Source organism: Aspergillus versicolor (genome assembly GCF_001890125.1).
Source record: "Aspergillus versicolor CBS 583.65 unplaced genomic scaffold ASPVEscaffold_7, whole genome shotgun sequence".
Classification (NCBI taxonomy): domain Eukaryota; kingdom Fungi; phylum Ascomycota; class Eurotiomycetes; order Eurotiales; family Aspergillaceae; genus Aspergillus; species Aspergillus versicolor.
In genome coordinates, this window is record NW_024467530.1 from 1,704,366 (window position 1) to 1,723,845 (window position 19,480).

Below are 19,480 nucleotides of genomic sequence, written 5' to 3' on the forward strand. Positions count from 1 at the left end.
CTCAGGCGGCAGTTCTCCGGGGAAACTTTTCTATACTAAAATGTCAATCAAGTTCCCAATATTGAGTATTTCCCCAGAGACTTTTCCTAATTGTTATGTCTCCGGGCTGATCGGCCCAAGATTCGTCATTATTGCTATTAAGGGCCTGCAAAACACCGAGTTCGGATTTACAATCGCAGAATAGTCACAGCACATTCTGAACTTGGCCCTCCATTCGTATACTTACCTTACACTGAAGGCCCAGGCGTCAAGGTCCCACACTTCGGTGGCACCATGTGGGTTTGATGAGCGAGAAGCCAGACCTGAGCGCTGGAATTACACTGACTAGTTACCCCAAGCTCATGTGAGATAAATATCCTGGCCACCATTTGGGGGCAAAGTTTCAACACGGCCATCACGTTTTCGATTCCGAGCGACCGAGTGGCACTCAAATTTCGAAGTGCGATCAAGTAAGATGGCGTGGTTCACCAACAATAAATCCTTCTAGAAACCGACGCCAGGACAGGATGCAGAGCGGCCACCGAGCTCCTCCGTCACCGAAAAGGTAGTGCCCTGCGCGGGCTTAGCTTAGCTTCGCCTGGCCTGGCCTGGTCGAGTGGGTGGCCACTGGCCACTGCCACAATGCCACTAAGTGTCTGCCTAATGGCCTTAGGCAAGTGACTCGACTGCCAGCCTGTCACCTCGTTGCTCTGAAGGATTTGCATGACGAACTGGCCCCCAAATCCCATATTGATGGGTCGGTCTCGTACCCTCTTACTGCTGAAGAATCGAAGGTCCGGCCGAAGCCTCGAACAAAACATAGGAGGAAGAAGGAGACTAAGAAAACTTAATATATTAAGTTCGCATAGGCTAACGCGATACAGGGACCAAGAATAGGAAATGGTATCTTAGCAGGGATCCATCCGTAGCATGTCGGACGATTTGTCTCTTTTGTATCCGTATTCTGCAGTCTCCTGTATGTTATAGAGATAACTGTCTTTTACTTTACTTTTATTTTCTTCCTTTTCTTCCTTTTCTTCCTTTTTTAATTTTTTAGTGCATTCATTAGAGGCAACGTTGGTCTAGAGGAGAGTCGAGACTTCGAATCACTCTCTTTCCCTGTCTCGTGGGGCCCGGAAAATGGATATTACCCTCGGGTTCTCAATTAGAGCCCGGCAGTGTGTGGAGGGAGCAGCTACAGGCGAGACCATACGGCATCTGGGTCGCGGAGATTGTCACAATTACTGTGGGCACTGGCTTACACCTGAAGAAAGCCGGGCTGCTGGATTATCATCACGGTTGTCAGTTGTCACCCACGAACCTAACGGCTGGACTGCACTACTGTTGTGGAGCGAGGCTCATCATCTCCAAGACTTGTATTTTTGCAAACTGGAGTGCTGTATTAAGATGGCTTACCTGCGGCCCTGACTCTTCAGGGAAGGCCTGAGGGTCTGCTGAACCAGGCTTGTGTAGATCGTAAGGCACACATGCACCATTCACCTCATCCATGGGGGCCAGGCTCTTACTTGAACGGGGCAATAGATGGACCAAGGACTTCCTCATCCTGGCCCACGTCCTGTGGCTGTGGCGGAGCTGTGGGTGATGGATGGCTGCATGTCGAGAGCACTCAGCAAACGGAATCCGAGGGCCGCATGGGCAATTATGCAACGATGCAGCATAACATGAAGAGTCACATTTCAGGCTTGCAGAGCTCGCCCGATGATTGATGGCAGCCCCCTGCAACAATGAAGAAGCACTGCAAGGGTTTCTTCACCTGAAAAAGCAAAACATAGTACATATCAGGACCTACGTAACTTCTTTCCATGAGCCGCCTTGTCTCACCGACAGTCTACTAATCAGCTGTTGCAAAAACTACATGCTGTTTGTTACCAGGCCAGGCCAAGTCCGCTGATTCAGAGACAGAGGGCCCCCTTGCTGACAGACTCTGATTGCGAGGTATGCAGGAATTGTTGGGAATGTGAGGGCTTTGATTGCATTGTAACAGACGGGGACACAGCTCGTTTGCATCTCCTTTCTCGGCTGGTCTAACTGATGAGGACCAGAGGTGCTCGAGCGATGAAGTCGGCAGTGCTGCAGAACCGTTGGATGCTGGGCCTGGCGAATCGCGATCTACAGCTCCATGTTGGCATGGGCCATGGGGGGACGGGCTTGCTCAGTGTGGCCGTGAGCAAAAAGGAATCATTGAATAATAACGGGATCGCCCCGCCCGCTCCGACTTGGGGGAAAACCGCGAAAATCAGGCGAAATTAAGCGACGCTATTCGCTGTCTCGGGGCTCGTATATTTGCGATGCGAGCTGGGACCCAGCGACCGGCCGACCCATCACAGGGTGGCTGGAGCTCCCCACGCGAAGATCGAATCGAGTGTTCTGGAAGTCGAGCTTTGACCATCCGAGCGGACTGATCGAGGAATTCAAAGGGCTCGAATGATTGGAGAACCAGCTGATGATTCTGTGAAGAGTCGGAGAGAAACAAAATATCAACTGGAGTCTCCTGAACCTGAAGGACCGAGTGCTGAAGATCGGGAACCCACATCTTCAAAAGTACGACTACGACGCCTCAAAAGAACGGCCATTTACTGTTACTGTCACTGACCCACTTGCAGTCCCAATCTTGATGTTCACACTTACTTCAAACGCCGGCCTGAACTGCAGATTGCAAAGCAGTCGCAGTCACAGTCGCGGTCACAGTCTTCGCCAGTCGGGCCTGGAGATCGAGGTGAGCCTCAGACCGGGCCATCCATGTGATGGTCCCAGATGCCTCACTGTACTCGACACTCCTGGAATTACAATTCTACAGCCAGGATCCCTCAAGGTTGGTCCTAACTTGGCTCTGTGAATGAATGGAGCCTCACGTGATCGAACAGGGCTGCGGGTACGTGCTGACAAGCGACGGCGGCCCTCTAGCAGCCTCTAGCTCGAGCTAGGCTGTGATATTGAAGGGGAAATTGGAACTTTGGTTCGGCAGCTCTGGTGTTTGACTTTGATCCTTTGCCGCTCGGACTGACTGGGTCGCGCTTACTCAAGATGGAAGGAACCAGCATGAAGAAAATCCCTGCGATCTCCGGACCACACTGACCACCTTGGCTGTAGACGACAGGCGACAGACGAACGCAAAGTCCGTTCTCCAGAGTCAGCCACAGCGGATCGTCGATCGGTCTCGCGTACGCTGTTCCGACAGGACAGGGTGCTATTTCCTCGGAGGATAGCAAGCACTCTGACATGTTAAGAATGTCAGCCTCATACCCTCGAAAACCGGCTCCAAGAAGCAGCAGGTTGCTGCCCTGACTCGCTGGCAACCCCAGTGACCTTTTTTGGGCTCCGGGATTTGCACCGTCGATTTCGTGATCTAAGAAAGTGATTATTGTGATGGGTCCGCCACTGTCGGACTTTCACGAGGGAACCCCAATCACAAGCTGAATATAACCGACCAGATCCCTTTTCAGGCTGAGTGGACTGCGAAGCCTGCCATCTAAAGCTTGCTCTCTGTGCGTCTTGACTGTGCCGCAATTCTTTGGGCTCCACAATGCACATCTTCTCCGCCAGGCTGCACCTTTCCTGGCTCTCAGTTGTGACCTCCGAGCTTCTGGCAAAGGATCTTGGGACCTTGAACTTGGAAAAAAAAAAAAAAAAAATGAGGAGTTCTTTGTCAGTGATCGAATGGGGAAACCGATCTTCACCTGAATACGAAGAATGTTGACTCGGCCCACCTTTAAATCTGGTGACAAATGCCTTGTGGGGAAGAATGACGGAGGCAGCCTGGAGATGCAGAAGTAACTCGATAATAGTGATATATTATTGTTCTATACATGCTTTAGCACAGGGCAGCGCAAACGCAGTCAGCAGAACCGGCTGAGTCCTTGCAGGGCCCAAATGCAGGCCGGGAAACAACGGACAAACGACACATCTTAGATCTTCAGGCTGTGACGGGCTGAGAGAGTCTTGAAACCTCTTCATTTTCCATATTCAGGCATCAGCGACCGAAGCTTGCGAGATGCAGGTGCCGGGATATTCGATTATAATTTACTTGGCTATTTATTTATTATTATTTATCCTGTTGGCTGACAATGCCAGTGACCAGTGTCAGTTGATCCGTTCCAAGACAGCAGGGACGATCATGCTTGACTCTGCATACGGTGTACTCTGTGTCGACGGCTCGCCGCTCTGAGGAGTTGCCTGCTGCTTCCCAACTGGGTAACATGTATTGTCAGATCTCGGCCTCATCTCGAATTAACATGGCACCCTGCGCTGTCATACGTTGATGAAACCCATTTAGCGTCACTTGTGACGAAATGATTTACAGTGCCAAGCGGGGCCCCAAAGGGCGGGAGTCCGACGGCGCCAGGAAGAGGAAGAGGAAGAGGATGAGTTGGCAAGCCGCAAGCATGCAGATTGGCATCCAGCCTGCCTGCTGCAAGCATGAAACCTCAGACCTGCAGTTGTGAAGAGTGAGGGCGAAGATTTGTTATTTCGTTGCGCGCAGGCCCACCCACATCGTGTCTCTGTCAGTCAGCCTGGGCCACGCTGATTTGCTGCAGGGACCCGACAGGCCGGTAAGCTAACGAAGCCACTGCCTGTTGGAGGTCTGTTTCCGTAGCCAATCAGCGGCCGCTGCCCGAGGCTTTTGTTGGTTTTGCCAACCCCCCTCTTGCTCGCTCGCTCTCTGTCAACCGGACTCTCAATCTCCGTTTCTTCACTTTCGCGTCGCCGGTCTGCCTGGCTTGACCCTGACGAGTGGGCTTCGGATGAATCGAAGACGTCTCCGTTCTGCTTCTCCGGCCTGCGCTCGCTCCACCCCCGTCCGTTATGGTCGAGACTCTGTCGAACCGCGGGAGATGCATTATCTCAAGCTGCTTGTAATAAGCCACTGCGCCATGAAGAAGGCTCCTCGCGGCGGCAGGAATGCAATTCTCCTCAACAGGGGCTTGGTATGCGTTGACTGACGGTCGTATCCGTCCCTCACCAGGTATTTGTCAGTGCGAACCGCAACCCTGGAACCGTGAATGGAGTGAATGTGCAATTCCATCTTGCAAAGGCAAAGGCACCTGCGCATCGTCGCTGCCCTCATCCTTTTCCTCAGCGATCAGCCCTCGTACCTTTAGGCTGGGCGGGTTTCTTTGTTTGACTGCGGCTCCCGGCTCCGATCTGGCTTACTGCTGGCCCACCGTCCCACTCGCGTTCTGACACTCGTCTCCAAGCTGTTCCTCGAGTCTCACTGCGAGTATTTCAAAATTACCAATAGCAGCCAGTAAATTACCCGATCCAACGGTGTCTGAGGCAAATCCGGCCCTTTTGTGATTTTAAATTAATGATTTGTATTATTTATTATTGACGCTCTTTTATTTTATTTTCTTTTAATTATTTTCACCTTATTTTCCATTTGGCCCTCGCCCTGCTCGTGGATACCGTGGCGAGCCCTCTACAGCTTTTAACCAAAGCATCCCTGCAGTCGCAATTGCGTCTCTTCTTCCCATCAACCGAGCATCCCCCATCTCATCCCGAAGCGCCCTCTTTCCCACTTGGTCCATTGCCGCAGACCCTCCGCAGACGCTGCGCATCACGCTTCACGACATTCGCCAGCCGGGACCAGGGGCGTCCTCAATCGTTTTCCGTGAGAGGTCGACGAGATCCAGGGTTCTGGTACGCTGCATGGGTTCTGCGACACCACCCAGCACTAACACGACGCTCTGCTCCACCATACCACCTTCTTCACAACCCAACCGGAGCTCTCGTGTCCTGTTGGTGATGGTTCAAACCGAAATCGCCAGAAATAGTCCCGTCTCTTAAGCGCGCCCTCCCCAGTTCTCCTCGCCTTTACTCTTCAATCTCCTCTTCACTTGGCCTTTGATAGACCAACTACCCTCCCACCTCTATTCTCGGTCGTACGACTCGAGCCGCAGTCCCCCTCCCCCCCCCCTCTTCCCTCTTAGGTCTGTTGGTTCTCACATATCTTCATAACCAACATGGAATCTCTTGCATCTCGCCCAAGCCGCAGCATGGCAATCGACTCCCTACTTAACCCCCCGGCAGCAGAGTCCGAGAAGCCAAGCTCAAAACTACATTATGGGCCCGGCCCCTTGACTCCCCAATACTCGCCTCTCTACCCACCAAGTCCAAACCAATACTACTACGGCTTCTCTGAAAGCCAACAGCTTAATCACAACCAACACCACCATCACCATCACCACCACCACCATCACCATGGCCCCTACAGCCAACACGCCCCCTCATCCCAGGACCACCACTCATTCATGTCCTACCGCCCGCGCTCAACAGACTCCTCACCAGAAGCGTACCCGCGAGACCGCTATGACTCTGTCTCAAGCAGCTCCAGCACCAACAATGGTGCCTCAGGGGATCGCCGCCGGCCCCCGCGGCCAAAGTACGAGGAGGAAGAGATGTACTTCATCTGGTACCACCGCGTCGACCTCTGCCAGGAGTGGAAGGAAGTCCGCGAGAGCTTCAACCGCCAGTTCCCCAGCCGCCAGCGCCGCGGGTTCCAGGGAATCCAGTGCAAATTCTACCGCTTCATCAAGGAGAAGAAGTGCCCGACGCTCCGGGAGCAGCGGCGCATGCGCGACGGCGAGTTCCTGCGTCAGGAGTCCAGCCCGAGCTTTAATGGTGGTGCGCCACAGTTTGGCGTTGTGGAATGGATGGGCGTTTGGTATCCGTGGATGAGGGAGGATCGAGAAGAGGTTATGAGAAGGCGATTATCGAGGTGATTGATTAGTCTGCGTCTCTTCGATACCCCTTTTTATCTCACTCCTATTCCTCATCCTATTCCTCATCCTCATCCTCCGTTACATCCATTTTCTCTCTCCCTCGCCGATATTCCTTCCTAATCAATACCCATCTCGACACACCTTTTCAAAACCTCAATTCGTTTTACGGCCGATGATACCTCGCTTTACTTCGCTTTACTTCAGTTCCTTTCTCATCCTCTCATCTACCTCCTTTTTCTAAACCACTTATAACCACGGCACGGTGTTGGCTTATTTGCTTGGGAAATCCGAGGCTTACATTTACATATGCCTCATTTCCAATTTTTTCTACGAACGTATGACATGCTTCTATGCTCATTGGGAAGGCTCTCTGTATTCTAGCATGCATATGACCCGATTACGATACCTATCAACCTCGTTATTTATTATAGTACCTACCATACAATCAATAAACACCACTGGAACTTATTCAAATAGCTGGAACAACATTTATAGACTCGTACTGCGTACTTTTAAGGAGGCTTTGGACAAGGGGGGTATATCACGTGACCTGCACAGCCCTTGCACAGCAGACGGGCAGCACTGAACAACTATTCGTACAGAGTGATGGTAGGATTGCGTGCTTTGGTTGAGTTACGGCGGGAAGGGGGATCTTATCTCCGTTGTTTGAAGTACCGTGTCCTCGAGTCTTGGTAGGACTTGATATATTTAGTAGTACTTTACTACCTGAGGATCTATGCAAGTATCGTATTCGTAGTCCCGTCGTCCGTACTTGGATAATGCGTATTGTACGATACCGTATGGTATTATTAGTTAACGAGTAAGTCCTCCACGAGGCCGAAGTGTAGGTCAAGGTAGGTGCTTGCGAATACGGATATGGAGTTTTGCGATCAACAAACGAAGTCTAACAGGCTATCTTAAAAAAAAAAAAATAAGGACAGAATCCAAAGTCCCAAACGGTAAACCCACAGTTTCGACGGTGAAGGATTCCTGAATAAAGGTAATCAAACGATGATGGATGTAGGTAGATGCACCCACCCACCGCCACTCACCTCGGCCCTCCCTTAGCCCGCCAGTCTGGAAGGTCTTTACTCCTTTGGAGGACTCCGAGTCGTGCGACGGTGCGAGGTATGGCTTGGCGCTCAACATTTCCTGAAAAGGCTTCGGGCAATGAGGGCCGAACTCATATCTTTGCCCACCAGAGTGTAGCACCACCGGGTAAGGTGGTGTCGTCCGTCCCGCCGCCACCTGTGCAATATCTGTGAAGGATGACGGATGGGTTCAGCTTGGGTGGGTTGCTGCGCTGAAGAATCCACCGATCGAATGAAGGATTTGGATCGCGATTGGAGAAGAAATGTTTAATTCGTTATTTTTTTTTTTTTTTTAATTTTTATTTTTAATATACCAGAGAAACGGTGTATGTAGATATTTATCTTCCAAAAGCAAGGCTTGGATTTGGTTAAAACTGAATCCTTCATGAATAGGATCCCTGATCAGGCGTGCAGACCCTTGTCCCCACACGAGTGACTGTTACGGTGTCACCAACCACACCATGGGGTTGGGAATGGGGATGGGAAAAAAAGTAAAAAAAAGGCCAAATGGTCCGACCGTATCTGCAGTATGCATTCCTGCCTTTTGTTCGCCGCGTGGGGATTACAATGGTTTGCCTTGTTCGAGATCACGGTGGGGAATGGTGTGGCTCGGACCAAGTCGGTTGGTTACCATGAGGTGCACACTTGATAGGGATTAATTATTGAAGGAATAGAGAATCAATTTCAGCTCAGCCTCGCCGATGACTCGCGCGTTTGAGATTTCCTTCTGCAACGGAACCGGATGGTTGTTTTTCTGAAGGAGTTGACCCCGCATCATGAAAACGAAGTCCTTGCTGGTGACTGACTGATTCCTTCGCTATCCAGCGCATCATGGATCTTTATTCGGCCTAAGGGGCCTCGAAGCTGTTTGAGAATGATTGTAAGATCGGCATAACATTTGGCAATTGCCTTGCTGCATGTCGCTGCAGAAGGAAGTTGCGGCGCCAGCAAACTTTGTTAGAAGCTTGGGCCTCTCCCAATCGACCATGAATCCACCTTCTACCAGCTGTCATCGTCAGACTCCACGTGCGACCGCCCATATCTGTCATCTCCAGGGCCCTCGCTGCCTGAGCCATCCCACCCGAAGTCCTCGTCATCGGAGCGGTCGTGTCGGTACTTCCTGTAGATGGCTGCTGCGTCGTCTTCCTCGTCGTCCCAGGATAGCTCCTCGTCTGGATAGTCATTTGCGGGATTGTTCTCCGCTGTCAGAGTAGCATCCGTTAGCTTGCTTCATCGTTCGCTGAAGAAGTAATGTCGCGCGTCGTATGACGTAAAGGTAAATGCTCACCGTTGGAGTCCCCATCTTCGCTATCCCATCTATCCTCGTCGTCTTCATCCTCCGCAAAATCCTCCCAATACACTTCATCCTCCGGCGTGATGACAATCACACCGACATCTTGGCGAGCGTTATCGATTCCGTGATGTCGCAACCACGCTTCTTGGTCTAAATCGAAATTGGCGAGAGGGTCCATTAAATGACTTTTGTCGGGGAGAGGATGCCGGATGTACATATCGTAAACATAGTCCTCGTCGCTGTCACCCCCTTCCTCGTGTTCTGCGGGTGGATTAACAGCTTTATCTTGTCCGTCCGTTGCTGGTGGAGCTGCCGCTGCTCGTGGCTTATTCGGAGCCCGTGGCTGATATTTCAGCGGGGGCTTGGACATCGCCGGGCGACTTGTTGTAGAGGGAGTCGTATATTGACTTGCATCTGTTGGCTTTGTCTCCATTTCCCCATCAAGTTCCAGTGCGATCTGCTCAAATTGACGCGCCAATCGATCCGACTCCTCCTCCCAATTACTTTGACGGGACTGCGCTCCTTTCTCCAACACCTGGAAAATCTTCTCGTTGGCGGCGGATGCTGCATCTTTGCGCTCTGCTCGCCATTGTTTCTCCGCTTGGTTTACCACCGGTCGCTTCCGGGGCCGAACAGGCGTTGAGGCCTGGCCCAGAGAGTCAGCAGCTTCAGCCTGGGCTGCCGCATCCGCAACCATTGACGCCCGCCTTGAATGCGGTTCACGGCGTAGCTTTTCCACCAAGACTGCAACGGCACCGTCCGCTCTTCTTTTCTGGACGCCCCCGCCAGTACTGCGTAGTGGCCCCATAGGCGTGCCAGTTCGTGAAATCTGAAAACGACGTATTGAAGGTGCTACGCCAGCTGACGAGGCCGGACTACCTCGTCCACTTGAAGTAGAAGATACAATGCCCTGGCTGCTTGGTGCTGCATCGCTTTTCTGAGACACAGTAGTCTGCTTCTCGGAGTCTTTCCTTAGCGGAGAGGGTGATGAATGCAGAGCATTTTTTAGCTTTTCCTCTGCCTGTTTCCGAGCGGCCGCAATCCTTTTTTCTTCACGGAGCTCTGCTCCAGGTGATGTTGCTCTTACCAAAGGAATGACGCCACCTCCAGCGTTATTAGTGGTTTTTGGCAGATGAATGCTGCTCACGGAGCGAGGGTTTTTAATAGGTCTTTGCGCAGCTCCGAGATGCGAGGGACTAGGAGAGTCACTTCCATGGCCTTGCCTGGCATTGACCGTAACACGTTGGAAGACAAAGTCGGTAAATCGACGCTTTGTCTGATGTAACTCAGATTGTATATCTAGCTTTAAGATTAGTTTAAAAAAGAAAATAAACAGAGAGCTCAAGAGTTTGAGCTTCTCTGTTAAAGCCTAACACTGGCCTAGAAGAAATTACTTACACAATGTATCGACTGGCTCTTCCTCTCGGCGTCGTTTGATATTTATGTGTTCGGGGGGCAAGGACATTTCGAGGATGTAACAATTTAGCCGAGTCCACGAAAAAGTGTGGAGGAGTGGTAAGAAAAAGATGTAGATCGAAGAGATGGTGGCGGCGTTGTTGAATGTTATTTACTTTTTGGATGGAAGCGCGGCCTTGACGTTTTTCCGCTCCGGACTGCGTTCTCTCCCTCCCGCGAACTATATGGTCCAAACAGAACTTACTCAAATGAACTTTGAGCTGCAATTTTGAAAAGGTTCCTGGAAACAGTGAGCTATGGATTTGAGCGGTATGCACGTTTCATAGTTGTTGCTTTAATCATGGTTGCTATAGTAGTGCGCGATACTATACACATTTCAGACAAGATGCTTGCCATACACATTATACAGGTCTGGATGTACGCCATTATTATTGTTTTTCTGCTTCTCTACCTCATTTTCCTCGCGTGTCCCAATGGCTGTCAATCGCCACCATAATTCTAAATAATTACCCCCAAAGGTTGTTCAGGGCTCCGTCTACCGTCCGGTCGGAGACGCGGTAGAAGAGCTAAAATATCCGTCCCAATTCCACAAAATCACATCACATGCAAATAAAGAGATCAAGACATAAAAAGAAAATAGACCAGAGCCAAACCAGTCTATGGTATAGCCAAGATCTCAACCGTCTTCGTAGGCAAAGGGAAATAAGCAAAATTGTATAGATCAAGAACAAATGAGAAAATGAAGAGAAATGAAGGGGAAAAGTATCATACCCAGCTAGCAATACACGTGAATGGTATAAGGAAAGGCGATTAAAACATTATAAAGGGTGTGGTTTGGAATGAGATAACAACAATTAACAAGACTGAAAGCAATACGAAAACCAATACAGTAGAAAAGAATGAGAATGATACGAATTTCAAACGATAAGATGCAGTAAAGGATCAACCATAGCAGATAGAAGGAAATGGACGGGAAGGAGAAAAAATGTTTGAAATCAGGCTATGCTTATTTGGCTCCAATCTCTTCCTCCGCCCAGCCGGGCAACGAGTTCTCGTTGTGGATAGCCAAACCGAAGCCGGAATGGTTTAGACCGCCCAGAGCGGAATTAAAGCCTGAGAAACTGCTCTGAGGGTGGTGAGACGCCCCAGAGCGACCGGGCCCAGGTTGGCCCGAGATAGGACCAAATGGTTCCTGCGAGAATGATGGCAAGCTCACAGCACGGGAATGCTGCGCACGGGGTACACTTAGGTTGCTTGTGCTCGCAGTGGAGTGGTGACTAGGTCCAGTGGACCCATTGGTGACGTTTAGGAAGCCGTTGGCAGATGGCTTATGCTGGTGCAAAGGAGCGTCGATGCTGCCGTTGGTAAGTTCGCTGGTGGTGGTCGCGTTATAAAGTGATTGCTGGTGATGATGGTTGGACTGGGGTTGGGATTGTAGAGAAGCCAGGGTCATGGGATCGCTTAGCCGGTCTTCTTGCTCCTGGACCTGTTGAGTAGACATCTGGTTAAGATACATAGTCAGGGGGTTGCTGGAGCCGTTATTCAAGATGCCGGATGGAGAGGCAACAGTTTGTAGGGGGTGTCGGCTCGGTTGGCCGTTTTGGGAGCCCGTTGAACCGGGGGCAGGTGAAAGCGCCGGGCGGGTGGGGCTAGATTGGGAGCCAGGCTGAGCAAAGGCATGGAAGCCGTTGAGCGCCGGAGAAGGCGACTGCGGTCCTTCGATGCCGCTGCCGTTGCGGCTTTGCTGCCCACCGTTGCCTGTTTGACGAGGCGGGTTCCCACATCGGTCTTTACCAAAGTTAATCTTGAACCGCCTATACTCCTCTCGGTTTCGCATGCCCTCGATAGCTTTAATTGCGTTTGCAATATTGGTGAAGTTTACGAAGGCACAGCTCTTCTCCCGCAGTGTGTTTACCAGTTCGATCTCTCCATACTCTGCGAAATCTTGGCGCAAACGCTCTTCAGCCCAGGACTCATCTAGATTTCCAACATAAACATTGCGAGAAGCACCACCACTAACTGCGAGGGCAATAGCAGGGGGGAGGGGGCCAGAGTGTTTACCCCAGCCGATCTTCAGCCGTCTGTTGTGAATCATGAGCCCCTGCAGGTTGCTTAGAGCATAGAAGGAAGCAGCTGATGTCGGGTCAATGAAGGTAACGAAACAGATATGCTTGTCGGGAATGTAACGAATATGGTGTAGAAGACCGCCTCGCACAACGTTGCAAATTTCCTCGATTGTGGTCTCGGGATGGATATTGCCAAGGTAGATAGTACGATTACCCAGGTTGTTGACACCACCGGCCGAAGTAGCCACTGCGGCCGCCGCGACAGACTGCTGGGCGAGAGCATTGGTAATCAAGTCACGGTCCGCTGAGTTCAGAATGTGCGCATATCCCGGCGCAATTCCTAAGAACTGTGCAGCATTTTGTTGCTGCGTCTTCGAGACGTAAGCGCATCGATCCTTTCCGTAGAAAACGCGCTTAGGAGCCTGCCATTTGGCCTCTTGAGGTAGCTGGGAAACAGCTTTCATGGAATTTGTGATCGACAAGAAGTGAACAAACCCAATGGCCTTTTCTTTGACAATCTTAACGGTGTCAATTGGGCCAAATTTGCCAAGTTCTTCCCGTAGGTCGTCCTCTGTTGTCTCCTCTGGTAAATTTCCAAGATACACGTTCCGCGAGGCCCCCGATTGCTGGACGGCTAACGCGACTGACGTTGGTACCTGCGATGGCTTACCCCAGCCTACCTTGATGTCGTTGCCCTTGATGGCTAGCTTTTTCAGGATAGCATCTGAATGAAAGTGTGTAGCAGAGTTGCTATCCAGGAATGAGATGAAGGCGCAATTCTTGTCAGGGAGCAAGCGAACAGACTCAATCTGGCCACTTCGGACATGATTCAGAATTTCCTCTGCTGGTGTCTCTGGGGGAATATTGCCGAGGTATACGGTTCGGCTGGTACCAGAAAGAAGACCGGGAGTTACAGATGCTGCAGGGCTACCGTACGCAGCATTCCCCAGTCCTCCCAGCCCACCGACAGGGGACTGGGGGCCGCCCAGCATCTGCTGATTTCCCATGCCTTCCGCAGCTAACATGTTGGAATATAAACCAGGATTATGCGAAGCTTGTGTCGGGCTACCTAGTTGGTTTTGTGCCCCTTGTGCCGAAGCGTTCTGGGAGAACCCGCCATAGTTGGTGAATTGCGGCGAAGTAAACGCGGAGGGCGTGCCGGGTTGGAACGGACTGCCGAGTAGGAGCTGGGAAGGAAGGAGAGGAGTGAAGTTCATATCGAACGCGGTGCCCGAGTTCGCCATGTTATCGGCCGTGCTCGCGGTAGCGGTCGTGTTGATGGCAGGGATGTTTACTCGACGATTATTCCGGTCCGACAATCCTTGCAGGGGGAGGTTGTTCGAATTGTACGCTCCGTGGGAAAATCCAGTACTGTCCGCATTCAGGTGAGAAAATTTCAAACGACTCGAGATATTGGAGACATCGGAGGTTTGCATGGCGAGGAGACCGAGGGGAAAGGACACGGCGTCTCCTGGTTAAGGGAGAGGGTAGGAGGTGGAGGAAGAACCCAATGTCAACAAGGACGAAAAGAATAGGAACAGGGGAATTGAGAAGGAAATAGGAAGACAATATAGGAGGGAAGAAATTAAGAAATACGGGGGTTGAAAGCGACCCCGAGAAGAGAAATGGAAAATCGAGAAACAGGAGCTCCGAACAGAGCAGAGAAAAAGGAAGAGAGTGACAAGAAACAGAAGATTAAAAAATGTCACAGTACGAAACGAAAGACCCCAATGGAGACGTGTCTAAAAGGGATTCTAGTGGTCAATTGGAATGTGCATTGGGGAGGATGGTGGAAAGGAGACGGACGGGCCCAGGGGTTGAAGTTCGTGGCCGCAGCTGCAACACCGCCAAATACCAAACGACGAAGAGCCGCAACGCGAATCACGCAGGCAGATAATACATAAAATGGCTGAAAGATCACTGGTGGTGATAAGAAGAGAAAATATTATTTACTTTGTGCCATCCAAAGGATCAAAAGGAGGGCAAAATGGCAGGACGCAGCGGAGGGTCTTCGTTGAGGACAAAGAATGGGCTGAAGCAGTTATGCTCGAAAAGGTAAAGCGCAAATGACACTTGACGAAAAGGAAATGAATCAAACGTCAAGCAAAGAGCGCAGTGTCCAGCGGTCCACTCAATGAAGGGGTCGTATTCAGCCTCGAAAGGGGAAAAGGGGCAATTTGGAGACGGAGCCAGTGAACAGCAAAATACAACCAAATCTGATAAGGCGGGTGCTTGAGGCCACGGCAGCTTTCACACCAGTAACGGAATAAATATTTTAGAATCACAAATTACAAGGAGTCAGATCAAGTTCTGAAGCGAGGGGAAAAGGGGACACAGAAAGCTGAAGCATGGAGAGAGGCCTGTAATCCGACGCTGTTCAGTGTTTACAGGGGAGCGGAGCGCAAGAAAAGGGGTAGAAACAACACTGGGCAGAAAAGTGGGCATATTATTCAGGTACCCCATCAATGCGAAAGCCGACCAGTATTCAGAACAGAACGAGAGTGTAACCAAAGAGTGCTTGTTGCCGTGCCTAAATTCAATGCTGGGGCGTTCCCTGGTTGGGACTTTCCGACTTACAGGCTCAAAGGAAATTGGGAGAAGGAGCTGAGGAACTCCTCGCCCGAAGCGGATCGTCATCGCCATGAGAGGATCTGATAACCCGAAGGGTCAAGATCACCTGGATGACGATCGCACGGCCCATCCCATGTCAGCCTCAGCATGCTTGCATTCCAGTTTCAATTGTGACTACTCGAGTCTCGAAGCCACAAAGACCCCATCGCTGAGTCGGGATGCTGAGTTGTTCTGGAAAGGGGAAGCGGGGAAGACGCCCGCGCCGGGCTAAATAGTTCGAACTGCGCCATCACTCATATTTCATCCCCCAAGTCAGCCGATTATGATCGCACTGGCGTGATGATTGCAGACATAATGGACGTGATCCATGAGAGTAACAGTCATATGGATTCATCCACATTGTCGATGGTAAATAAATGGAAAAGACCTTGCATGAGAGCAAGAGTCAAGAGAGGAAACGGTTGGTGGGGTCGGGTTCGCAACCAAGACTGAAGAGAAATTCCGTGAGTGACAAGGACGGGGAAGAGGCTCAATCTCGGCCCAACAATATTCCATTCCGGCTTTTAGCTGGGGATCTCCTCCGTGCTTCAGCCTCACTTGAGTGCTTTTCTGGGGTAAGCATGCCTATAATTTGGCCTGCTACTCAAAGACTCGATGCTCTGAACCCAGGCGCTTCCGTTTTATAAATTTACTCCTATTCATCCCTTGGGATGCAGAAGAAACTGACTGATCGTACGGGCAATTTACTCGGGGCCATGAGAAGTGTTCAAGAGTGCACCTATATGTAAAAAAGAAGTAGGCATATCATTAGATCGCTCAACTGCTGCCATAATTTGTCCTTGGACAATTGCCACATTGAAACCTGGTGACACCGGGATGCGGGACCTTGCCCTGAAAATTGATTGCCCTTATCTTTCTGCCTGAGGCAGCGGTCCAGAAAATTACCCCTCCAGAAATTGATAGCCAAATGATTCTTTTTCATTTTGTACTCTGTGGGCTTGCCAATTATATTTGTTGGGACTGTTTGTGAATAAGGTATGTGATCCATTAAAATCTACTGACAAGTATTCAACCACTCGCTTGAATGCCCGCTTCCTCCATATCTTGCAATGCTGATTCTTTTGACTCAGACCCTAGTGTTGACTCACGGTCCAATTTCCCCTTTGTCGCGCATTTAAACCGACACAAGATACAAGGCGGCAATCCTCAATCTAAGAGCTTGCTGTAGCCGACTTATTCTACAATGACGTCCATTTACATCGACGAAGACGTTGGGCGAGACGACTCAACCGCTACCGGCGCGGAGTCTGCCCCCTACAAGACTATTGTTTACGCTTTTTTGCAGCATGCTCCTTCTGATGGCACCCAATACTTGACTCGCAAGTCTCAGACCGAACCCACGGGTGAAGGTGCTGACCCGGCTGCGAAACTAGAATGGAAGCCGGCCACCAAATCCGCGTTGAAGAAAGCAACCACCCTATTCGAGCAACGCAAGAAGAAGGCCGCCAAAGAACAAGAGTTGGCTATCCGCGAGAAGGAGGAGGCAGATAAACGCCAGCTTGTCCTTGAGGAGGCGAAGAAAGTCGTGATCAAGGAAGACACATCGCTTCCCAAGCCCGTGAAGATTCGGCTAGATGAGACTGACCCTGCTGTTGTGAAGCTCGGCTCGCCAGAGTCAGATACACCTGGAACACGAGTGCGCGTTCTGGGAAGAGTCCATCGCCTGCGAAGCCAAAAAGGTATGATCTTTTTGACTCTTGCTGACGGCTACGGGTACCTGCAGTGCGTCTTGACCGGCGATCTGGTCAAAACGTACGATGCTATGACACTCACCCTTGAAACGTCCATGGCGCTCCACGGAGAGATGAAAGCCGTCCCTCCCAAGCAGCATGCTCCCAACAACCGTGAACTACATGTAGACTTTTACACGGTTATCGGTCGTGCTGCCGGTGATAAGGAGGCGATCACCACACGCGTGTCCCATGACGCCGATCCGCAAACCCTCTACAACAACCGTCATCTTGTTCTTCGCGGCGAGACTGCTTCATCAGTAATGAAGGTTCGGGCTGCCACCCTCAGGGCATTCCGTCAAACGTTCGACGAGCTCCGTTTGACCGAAGTGACCCCGCCTGCCATGGTTCAAACACAGGTCGAGGGCGGAAGTACCCTGTTCAAGTTCGACTACTATGGCGAGAACGCCTACTTGACTCAGTCATCGCAGCTATACCTCGAGACTTGTCTTCCTTCGCTTGGAGATGTATTCTGCGTTTGCCCCTCGTTCCGTGCAGAAAAGTCTCTTACCCGTCGCCACCTGTCCGAATACACTCACATCGAGTCAGAGCTGGACTTCATCGATTTCACCGACCTTCTTGACCACTTGGAGGCTGTTATATGCCGTGTTCTCGAAATTGTCTTAGCCGACCCTGTCGCTAAGCCCATAATTGAGCACCTCAACCCTGAATTCAAGACACCCAGCCGCCCATTTCTTCGCATGAAGTACTCCGATGCCATTGACTGGCTGCGAGAGCACGAAATCCCCAACGAAGAAGGCAAACCCCACCAGTTCGGCGATGACATCGCCGAGGCCGCGGAGCGTAAAATGACGGACATCATCAACCGACCCATTTTCCTCACCCACTTCCCAGCCGAAATCAAGGCCTTCTACATGAAGAAGGACCCTGAAGATCGCCGTGTGACTGAGAGTGTCGATGTCCTGATGCCTGGTGTCGGTGAAATTGTCGGTGGAAGTATGAGAATGGACGACTGGGACGAGCTAATGGCCGCCTACAAGCATGAGGGCATGGATCCCTCGCCTTACTACTGGTATACCGACCAGCGCAAGTAAGTTCTCTTCCCCCCCTTCCCAAAAAAAAAAAAAAATATTAGAAAATATATACTAATTATCGTAATCTAGGTACGGAACATCACCTCACGGTGGTTACGGTTTTGGCTTGGAGCGTTTCCTCGCTTGGCTGTGTGCCCGGTACACAGTTCGAGACTGCTCCTTGTACCCTCGTTTCACAGGTCGTTGCACGCCCTAAGTCCATTTCATTTAGTACTGTACCTGGTAAAGAGGATAGCCTTTCGAGATTATACTATAGACTACAGTCTAGCTCAGTTACTTGCTCGTCTCTCTTACAAAAGATATGTGTTACCCTTTCAAATCATCAAATCATCTTTCTCAAGTCCCAACCACTTTGAGTCCTTGCGATCCTGCATGGATAATTACAGGCAAGCGACACGTAGATGGTAAACCCTAGACGAGTGATTATGATCCTCAGTTAGAGAGGTCCCTTGTTCTGATTAGGAATAGGCTGTAGACAGGTTTTTGTGGGCTTCCGCAAAATAGGTGGTATTGTATCCGTATAGGGTGGAGCAATGAACAGTGTACACTGGACGTCATTTGCCAAGCCAGCTCGGCACAGTATGTTCATGAATAATATCCGCTGAAATTCGAGTTGTAGTATAATAGAGAAGCCTTGGTTAATTTGACTAGCAGTCTCTCAGTGGTCTGCACCAGTTCCAGGGGCATTTTAGATGGGATTGCTGATTTAATGACTGAACCATAGTCTTCGAGGCATAGACGGCCAAAACGATCACCGAGAATAGGATTCACCAGTGACATATCGAATTCATTATTTGTTGTTCCCAAAATATATATTGACAACTTTAATATATACAACGCCTTAGCGCGCCTCGATCAGATAATCAAGTATGAAGCGAGTGCGTTGTTTAGTCCTTACCCTTGCAACACAATGTCTTTCTTGTATGGCTTTTTCTTCGGTGGAACCTCAGACTGGCGGAAAATAATCGTCATAGGCGGCCGATCAAAATATCTGAGCCCTATCTTATGATGATTAAGGGTTGTTATCTGCTCCAAGTTCCGATAATGCTTCGAAAATTTGTTGCTGGGACGCGCCAGAGCGAATGATCTCAATCAGCCTATCGACGACCTCCGGTTGTCCATGCGAAACCACGGCAAGGAGGCGGGAGAGAAATGTCTGGTAGTACTCCGCAGTTTCGGTTTCCGTATTGGTGGCTTCACGCCCGCCCGCCTGTCTGTTGCTACGGCCGGTGCCGTTAGTTTGAGAACTGGCGGCCAACTGTTATTATGCAAATCTCCGAGATGAAGGTAATCTGGGTTCTCGGGTAGAGGAAAGACCTCCCCTTCCCTTTTACATCTCGACGAAGAACGAAAGCGGGATAGACAAAAGCAGGACGATCACCCACCTCTGCTTTGAGTTCCGTGGTGTGTTCGGATCTCTCCCGTCCATGTTTTCTCTGACCAGACCCTGAGAACTAGATATTCAAGGACACTTTAGT

At 50.6% G+C, this 19,480-nt stretch overlaps 5 protein-coding genes across 5 annotated transcripts; 3 read left to right on the forward strand and 2 right to left on the reverse strand.

Moving 5' to 3' along the window:
* Nucleotides 1–5,960: 5,960 nt before the first annotated feature.
* On the forward strand, nt 5,961–6,719 carry ASPVEDRAFT_197052 (uncharacterized protein; the record flags this gene model as incomplete). Its single annotated transcript, XM_040809227.1, has 1 exon — nt 5,961–6,719. The coding sequence occupies one exon, from the start codon at nt 5,961–5,963 to the stop codon at nt 6,717–6,719; it is 759 nt and encodes a 252-aa protein (XP_040670293.1).
* A 2,090-nt stretch (nt 6,720–8,809) lies between these two features.
* Nucleotides 8,810–10,630, reverse strand: ASPVEDRAFT_74033 (Iwr1 domain-containing protein; the record flags this gene model as incomplete). Its single annotated transcript, XM_040816235.1, has 3 exons — nt 10,503–10,630; nt 9,099–10,403; nt 8,810–9,012 (listed from the first exon to the last, which is right to left on the reverse strand). Exons 1-3 carry the CDS (start codon nt 10,567–10,569, stop codon nt 8,810–8,812), a joined length of 1,575 nt encoding a protein of 524 aa, XP_040670294.1. The 5' UTR covers nt 10,570–10,630.
* A 213-nt stretch (nt 10,631–10,843) lies between these two features.
* ASPVEDRAFT_44028 (uncharacterized protein) lies at nt 10,844–11,173 on the forward strand. The gene has a single exon (XM_040812960.1). The coding sequence runs from the start codon at nt 10,861–10,863 to the stop codon at nt 11,014–11,016; it is 156 nt and encodes a 51-aa protein (XP_040670295.1). The 5' UTR covers nt 10,844–10,860; the 3' UTR covers nt 11,017–11,173.
* Nucleotides 11,174–11,526: 353 nt separating this feature from the next.
* Nucleotides 11,527–14,022, reverse strand: ASPVEDRAFT_54675 (putative differentiation regulator (Nrd1); the record flags this gene model as incomplete). Its single annotated transcript, XM_040814960.1, has 1 exon — nt 11,527–14,022. The coding sequence occupies one exon, from the start codon at nt 14,020–14,022 to the stop codon at nt 11,527–11,529; it is 2,496 nt and encodes an 831-aa protein (XP_040670296.1).
* A 2,378-nt stretch (nt 14,023–16,400) lies between these two features.
* On the forward strand, nt 16,401–18,198 carry ASPVEDRAFT_54676 (asparagine--tRNA ligase DED81; the record flags this gene model as incomplete). The annotated part of the gene is made up of 2 exons (XM_040814961.1): nt 16,401–17,998; nt 18,072–18,198. The coding sequence occupies 2 exons, from the start codon at nt 16,401–16,403 to the stop codon at nt 18,196–18,198; spliced, it is 1,725 nt and encodes a 574-aa protein (XP_040670297.1).
* Between the last annotated feature and the right edge of the window lie 1,282 nt (nt 18,199–19,480).

Excerpts from the sequence above, each read along its gene's own strand:
- ASPVEDRAFT_44028 (XM_040812960.1), top strand. The coding sequence starts at position 10,861 with ATGGTTGCTATAGTAGTGCGCGATACTATACACATTTCAGACAAGATG.